This window comes from Papaver somniferum, chromosome 8 (genome assembly GCF_003573695.1).
Source record: "Papaver somniferum cultivar HN1 chromosome 8, ASM357369v1, whole genome shotgun sequence".
NCBI classification, from domain to species: domain Eukaryota; kingdom Viridiplantae; phylum Streptophyta; class Magnoliopsida; order Ranunculales; family Papaveraceae; genus Papaver; species Papaver somniferum.
Window position 1 is genome coordinate 82272825 of NC_039365.1, and position 7827 is coordinate 82280651.

Genomic DNA, 7827 nt, shown 5'->3' on the forward strand with positions numbered 1-7827 from the left:
TTTTTCACTTTTTGTATTTATGTTGACATGTCTTTGTTTGTTTTCTTTCAATAACTAGTAGTACTTACAAACTAGAAAGATAATAAATTTTTTGTTTTTGTTGAACTGATATGTGTAGTGGACAAAGACCCAATATTCAAGGAGAAATTTCACAATCAAAAAAATGTTTGATAGTGAAACCCATTACTTTGATCTTCATTCCTTACCAGCTGGTGGAGTAAGTAATAATAGTAACCAAGGAGGAGGAGGAGGAGGAGGAGGAGGAGGAGGAGGAGGAGGAGAAAGAGTTTCTTCATCAGTTATCATTCAAGATAGTAATACCATCTTATCAAACCCTTACAACAACCCTAACCTTAATCAATCCGCTGAAGAATCCGTAGTTGCCGCTGCTAATACAATGGATTTTGAGTTAGACCAACAAGAAGGTCTAGTTCACGATCCTAGTTCGGTTCAAACCGGGGTTTTTGATCACTCCAATAATAATAATTGGCAGCAGCATCAAGAGATGCAAGAAATGCAGGATCAGTTGCAAGCAGAACAATTTTATCAGCAGCAGTTACAGAATAATCTTCAGTGTTTCAATTCTAATCCTTTTACGCAGTCATCAACACCTGATCTTCTCAACTTGTTACATTTACCCAGATGTGGTAGTGGCGGAGCATCATCTTCTGCGGCATCGATGTTACCCAATTCATCAATCTCTTTCAATAACAATCCGTTAAATTTCCACACATCTTCTCTGGAAATATTTGGAGCAAGTAATGGTAACAATAATGAAGGTCTTCATGGAGGTGAAAACGGGTCAGGAGGATCGTCGAGTATTCTGTATGATCATCCATCACTTCATCTGAACAATCTTCCTCCGCAACCTCCCATATTCAGAGACTTGTTTCAGAGCTTACCACAAACTTATGGATTGAATGGAAGTGGTGCAGGTAGTTCATTGTTTGGTGGTGGAATTGATGAGAGAGAAGGATCAATTTATCACCATCATCATGATGGAGATGGTAATAATAATGGAATGAGACAGTTTGAGAATTCAGTCTTGGATTTTAGGAGATCAAAGAATATAAATATTAGTGGTGTTGGTGGAAGTAGTAGTACTGGTGGTTTTAGAAGAGCCAGTAGTCATGGTACTAAACATTTTACTACTGAAAAACAAAGAAGAGAGCAATTTAACGAGAAGTACAAAGCTTTGAGTTTACTGGTTCCTAACCCTAGCAAGGTACAATCATTCTCTATCTCTATATATATACCTGCTCATATCTTTACAACCGGCCCAGACCAGTTCAGCTTCATTTATCAACTCCTAAATATTTCCCCAACTGTCACAAGTTCTACTATCTCTTTTTTCCTAATGTTTTTCTTTTTTCTTCTAAATTTTTTTGCATTATCTGTTAATACTATTTACTGATAAATATTTGTATTGAATTCCTTTTGATTTATTATATATGTTTATCATTAAGAAGCAAGACAGAGCTACAGTAGTGCAAGATGCCATTGAATATATAAAAGAACTAAGAAGAACAGTGGATGAACTGAAGATCTTAGTAGATAAAAAGAGATGTGGGAGCAGAAACAAAAAGTTGAAAACCGAGGAGGAAGCAGCCGCAGCCGCAGCAACCGGAGATATGGAAAGCTCAACCATGAAACCCACTTCAAATGGCAATGCAGATCGAGATCAGAATTCGTTTAATGGACCGGTAAGAAGTTCATGGCTTCAAAGGAAGTCGAAAGAGACTGAAGTAGTTGTGAGGATTATCGATGATGATGTAACCATTAAGCTTATTCAGAGATCAAAGATGAATAATTTGTTGTTGGTTTCGCGAATCATTGATGAACTTCAGTTAGATTTACTTCATGTCTCCGGTGGCTGTATTGGTGATCACTATAGCTTTTGGTTCAACACTAAGGTCAGTAAGTTAATTTTAGCTGCAAAGTTTTCATAAAACGTATGGAATTGGTTCAGTAGTTTGAGAATTGGTCCTTGTTTTTTTTGCAAATTGCCAAATTGGATTTGGTTTGTAAACCAATGAGAGATCCTGAAGTGTGCCAATGCTCAATTCCTATTACTGATTTAGGAGTATTGTCATTTGTGATGCAGATAAATGAAGGTTCATCGGTGTATGCAAGTGCAATAGCCAAGAAACTAATTGAAGGGGTGGATAAGAACTATGCAGCATCCAAACCTGAGAACAATTATTAGGTTACTGGCTTCATTCTTTTTTTTTCTTTTTCTTTTTTTGATAAATTACTGGCTTCATTAATTATAAGTGAAGTTAAACATGGAAGGTTTTAGAACTATTTAATTACTATAATCGAGTCTTAAGTTAATGCTTTTTGTTGCAATTTAGAAGTTATATAAAAAATCAAATAACATATGGGCTTTAGTTCTTATGAGTATTGTTACGAGTTCTCCATGGGAATTTCGTTTGAGTCTCTATGATCTATATATTTGTTAGAGAATTATGTACGAAAAGTCATGGTCATGGAGGTTAATTTACCAGTACAGTTGTGAAGTTTTTGGCCAGTTTTGGGATTGCTTTTGGAGGTTAGAGAATAGAACCTTTGTGTACTACACTTCCGAGGCGTTTGGTAAAAGTATATTATACTACTGTGTAACTGTCAATAAAAGAGCTCCCAAGTTTAAGAGACACCTGCAGTCCTCTTCTGAGTTTTCGTGGGACAGAAATTCTCAGGATAGTTTTGCACTAATTGAACTTCCACATGTATCTACGCATCTTTTTTAGTAGTTCTTGAGTACACGAGATAGCATCCGGCATGTTCAGTGGTTGAAGTATTTAAAACAATATTACATAAGACGCATTTTAAGTGATGAGTTATTGAAATGAAATACATACAGTGGTTGAGAGTATTTAAAACAATATTACATAAGACGCATTTTAAATGATGAGTTATTGAAATGAAATACATACAGTGGTTGAAGTATTTAAAACAATATTACATAAGACGCATTTTAAATGATGAGTTATTGAAATGAAATACATACAGTGGTTGAGAGTATTTAAAACAATATTACATAAGACGCATTTTGAAATGATAATCAAAATGATTCACCGGCTGATAATCAAAATGATAGCACTCATTTTGGTTGGAATGTAGAGCTTTATTTGAGGAACATGAAAAAAATATAGCTTCAAATTGATAGTCTTTTGGGTTTGGTTGAAAAAATGGCTTCACCATGTCATGATAATGTCATTCTAACCATGTTATTGGATCCTGCCTCAAACATGAAACACTCGCAGAGTATGTGAATGACCGGTGGCACTTCTATATAGTGGGTCAATGACCAGAGTAAGATAAGGGAACATGAAATGATGCAAAAGATGCGTCAAATTTAAATAGTTCACAGCAGATGATCTAATCACACAGTGAAGTAGCCCAGTACAACTACCGCAAGTTTTACATCTCTATGCAAATAAGCTCAAAATACAAACCCTAACTAAGTCAGCTCACTTACTATGGACGAAGTTTCCTCAGCAACCATTTCTTGCGAATTGTAACATCATCCAAGGCCAGAAACACCTTTGCTTTCTGTTCATCTTGCAAAAGCTCTGTAGCGTCCATTAAAAGATCTTCTTCTAAATCAGGAGTAGCTTGCAATGCATTGCGCACAATTTCTAATGAAACACAATTTTCGTTCTTTTTCGTTAACCTTGAAACAGCAACTGACATTTTATGAACAGCATCAAGCATGCACATGCGATCGCTCCGTTGTGCTTCCCTAGAAACTTGAGAAGTTGATGGAGTTTCAAATCGACGCTTACTGCTCCCTCCAATAATTATGTTCAATCCCTCATCCGAGTCTGATGACCCTTCTTGCATATAATCGACGGCCACATCTTCACAGGGAGAAGATATTAATGGATATTCTGGGGTACCACATACTTGTATTTGAACGCTTTTCGAATTGTCATGATGCCCTGCCCCACCGTATTTGGTGTCAGGAATAGAATCACCATAAATCACACGCAAACTATTATAGTTCGGAACAGTCTTGGTTCTATATGATCGCGCTTCAGGGTGTTCCTGCAAATATTCTAAGGTTAGATTCTTTCAATGAAATCGTACTCATGCGCCTTGTGGTAAAAAAACCTTCGGCTCACTCACTGGTTTAGCGGGGAGCAACATCACACCATATCTAGTGGTTTGGTGCCGCATACTTTAAATGCAACCATCTTTGAAACCCCATCGATGGGACTCAGACTTTGCTCACCAACTTGCACAAGCAAATCTGTTGTCCCAGTTTAACGTCCTAAAATGCCAACTGGAATCTTGGGGTTTCATCCAAGTCTTTGTTTGGGAGATTCAAGTTAAATTAGATGAAAGTTTACTACCTATGGTGCAATGACATATTTGAATTCACGAATGAACATACCTGAAGATAATCATCCCAGACACTGTCATCAGCTGTCACCAGTTGCCGTGCTTCGTCCCACTGCAATCCATTGTCCAAAAGAACGTTAATAGCATTGTATTGCGTCCTCAGTTTCTTATACCGATTCTTCAATACTTCCTTATCCAACTGTAATCCAAATTTATTGTTGAATAACTCCAACATGTAGAGCCACGCTTCTCTGTGAAACGTCTTACCAATCTTATAACCTTTATTCACATGTTCTATCATAATTTCAATGAAAAAGTTATCCATTGGTGGAGTCCAATTAGTCTTTGACCGATCAGTGCTCAAGGGTGTTTCCACTGCAATAATTTGGGAGGCCTACAGGTGGTGCAAGAGCATTCATTAATCTAAAAAAGAAAGAACAAAAATCTCGCAGAACATTTAAAGAACAATATTGAGGAAGAGACCGCCTTTAGGCTCGTTCTCGTTTATGATTATAAAAAATCTTGTAAGTGAATATTTTTTGGGAGTTTGTTAAAAAAAACAATAAACCTTTCAGATTAACCGCCATAATTACTTGCCAGTGCTGGAAAAACTGAAAATACAATAAACACAGCTTAAACCTTGTTCCGGCTTACCATACAAAGATCTTCATGGACAGATGATGTAGCTGGAGAGTGTGAACTTCCTGGACCTATTTCATTTTTCAATTCTTGATCCTTGCTGTCGTGGATCTGGTCCAACTGGTTCAATCTTCCAGTAGCAGGTTCACATCCATATACCACACCCAGATTAGAGAAATTCGGTAACGTCTTTGTTCTGTAAGAGCGTGCCTCGGGATGCAGCTGCAACAAACATTGCTAAGCAACTGCTAACTTACAAAAAGCATGGAAGACTTTGAAAATAAGAGTTGATAATTAAAAACCTACCTTCAGATAATCATCCCAGCTGCGATCATTTGCCGTGTTTCATCCCAGTGGAACTCGTCTTTGTTAAGAAGTGTTCTCATAGCAAGGTACAGTATCCTCAATTTTTTGGCTCTATTCCTCAGAACTTCCTTGTCCAATTGTAACCTGAATTTTGTGTTAAATAATACAACCATGTGCTTCCATGCTTTTTTACGAAAGACATTGCCGCTCTTGTTCTCTTTACGAACCTGGTCTACCATAATCCCAATGAAATATCGATCCATGGTGGGTGTCCAAGTAGTCCTTGAACGATCAGTACTAACTGGGGTTACACTATCTTCTCCTAGCTGAGAATACCTGTCAAGATAAGTGACAAATCAAAAATCATGGTTCCAAATGGATATTAATAACATGAGGTGTTACTTGGTTCGAGTCTGGGTAGTATCGAGTGTGATCAAGGAAAGTGGATATAATAATCTTGAAACTTCGACAATGTTTCAGATATTAGATGCCGGGTTCAAATGAAAGATAATAAATAAACAAAAAAGAAGACTCGTTTACAGGCATTTTTCTGGAAAATATATTCACATATTCTCATGATTATAGGAACAGTTTTACAATTAATACGAACCAGCTCACATATGAAAATTCTGATACTACCCGTCACCACAAAATATCAGATTGTAATTGTATGCTATTTTCTCAGAAGTCTGTCACAAGTATGCAATGTTACGTGTCCTAGATGATGTTAATCAATGTCACTTATAAGAGAGATAAGAAGAAGCATAAACAATGAACAAAGACCAAGATATCCAACTAGCTTTTTCAATTGCCAATACCGTACCACATTACCTTCATTTAACATGGACATAGTAGTCGGAGAAAGAACGCCTCCAGAGACTCCATCAGTCTCCATTGCTGGAATATTGTCGATGAGGCAAGGATGATTACTCAAAGCATTGTTTCTTCCATAGGCAGTTTCATTTCCATATATCACGCGCAAATCATCAAAATTCAGAATACTTTTAGTTTTGAAAGTTTGTGCTTCTGGATGAACCTGTATATTTCACATATGATAAAACAAATTAATAGAGGATGCATACCTTATTAACTGTAAGGAATAAGAGAACACACCTTTAAATAAGTGTCCCAAACATCACTATCAGCTGTAACCATGTTTCTTGTTTGATCCCATTGAAATCCATCTTGATCAAGGAGAACCTTAACAGCACTGTATTGCATCCTCAATTTTTTTGATCTATTCCTCAAAACCTCCTTGCCCAACTGTAATCCAGCTTTCTCATTAAATGCTGTTACCATCTCCACCCATGCTTTTTTGCGAAATGAATTATGAATTTTATTTCCACCATGCACTTGCTCAAGCATTATGTCAATAAAATAGCGATCCATAGTTGGCGTCCATTTCGTCCTCGCTCGGTCAATATTAGTAGCGATTTCAGTATCCATAACTTCAACAAGTAGAGAAAACAATAATCAAAATGTAGGTTCACTACCCATCTCAGTTCATCATTAGTTAAATAGCTACCCACATGGCTTGGGTCTACTTACTGGAAAATTCTTTCCAAATTCTACTCCTTTCTTTTTTTCGCACCTGTCAGTTTAGTCAATCTATATAGATATGATTATCTGAATTTTGATTTTATGGGAACGAAATGTTGTCCAACGGAGCGAAATTCATCTAATTTGTTTACCAGGATCTGATGTCAGAAAAATCTAGGTACACATCAAAATCTTAATCACAGTTTAACACATACATTCCCATACAATAAATCTTTACAAGTATAGTACTTCTAATTGATTTATTCCCAACCCTAAAAACAGTCAGAAATCAAGCACAAATTTTCTCGAAACCCATCACAGAGAGAGAGTGAGAAAGGTTTTACCTTGTTAGGGTTCTAACTAGCTGAATAAAAGACGAGCACTGGGAGAAAACCCTAGAACCGGGCCGAGGAGGAAACGTTTTCTCTTGGCGGCATGAAATCGAACCAGAAAATTATGTTCTAACGATAAACCCACTTGAGGTTGAGGGTAAATTTTAGAACCAAACTCTAGGTTTTGCCTGTGATATACGTCGACATTTGGTTTATTTGAACCCACAGTTAGGGGGTACAGTATGTAGATTAATTGCGGTTGTGGGATATGAACTATTTTCTCATCCTAACTATCCCGCTAAGAAGTGCCTTGTAAGTATAAGAAGTCCAACTTATCCTTTTTAAGTATTACTAGATTTGTGCCCGTGCTACACATGGGGCATATTTTTCCTTTTATTTGATGTGTGGTGGCTTCGCCCCGCTCTGTGGAGATGTATTTTTGATGTGGTTTGCGCAGGACCTTGTCCCGCCCCGTGGATGACGAATACATTAAATTGGTGGAGAAAAGATAGGAAGTATATGCAGATTTTATTTATTTTTCTATTTATTTTCGCAGAAAATATGTGTGACATTTTTGTTTGTTTTTTCCCTTTTCTTGTATGTATTAATTTAGAAAAAAAGAAGTCGTAATATGGTAGGTACTCGACTTCCCAATTGAATTTGG

At 36.8% G+C, this 7827-nt stretch overlaps 1 protein-coding gene and 1 pseudogene across 2 annotated transcripts; one reads left to right on the forward strand and one right to left on the reverse strand.

Annotated features, from left to right (window-relative positions):
- Positions 1-277: 277 nt before the first annotated feature.
- Positions 278-2371, forward strand: LOC113304593 (transcription factor bHLH91-like). 2 transcript variants are annotated; one of them, XM_026553733.1, is made up of 3 exons: positions 278-1225; positions 1467-1913; positions 2105-2371. In XM_026553733.1, the coding sequence occupies exons 1-3, from the start codon at positions 398-400 to the stop codon at positions 2204-2206; spliced, it is 1377 nt and encodes a 458-aa protein (XP_026409518.1). In that variant the 5' UTR covers positions 278-397; the 3' UTR covers positions 2207-2371. The 2 variants fall into 2 exon arrangements, with proteins under 2 accessions (XP_026409518.1, XP_026409519.1); XM_026553734.1 differs by having other exon boundaries at positions 1470-1913; positions 2105-2370.
- Positions 2372-3377: 1006 nt separating this feature from the next.
- Positions 3378-7166, reverse strand: LOC113301796 (annotated as a pseudogene).
- Positions 7167-7827: the final 661 nt, after the last annotated feature.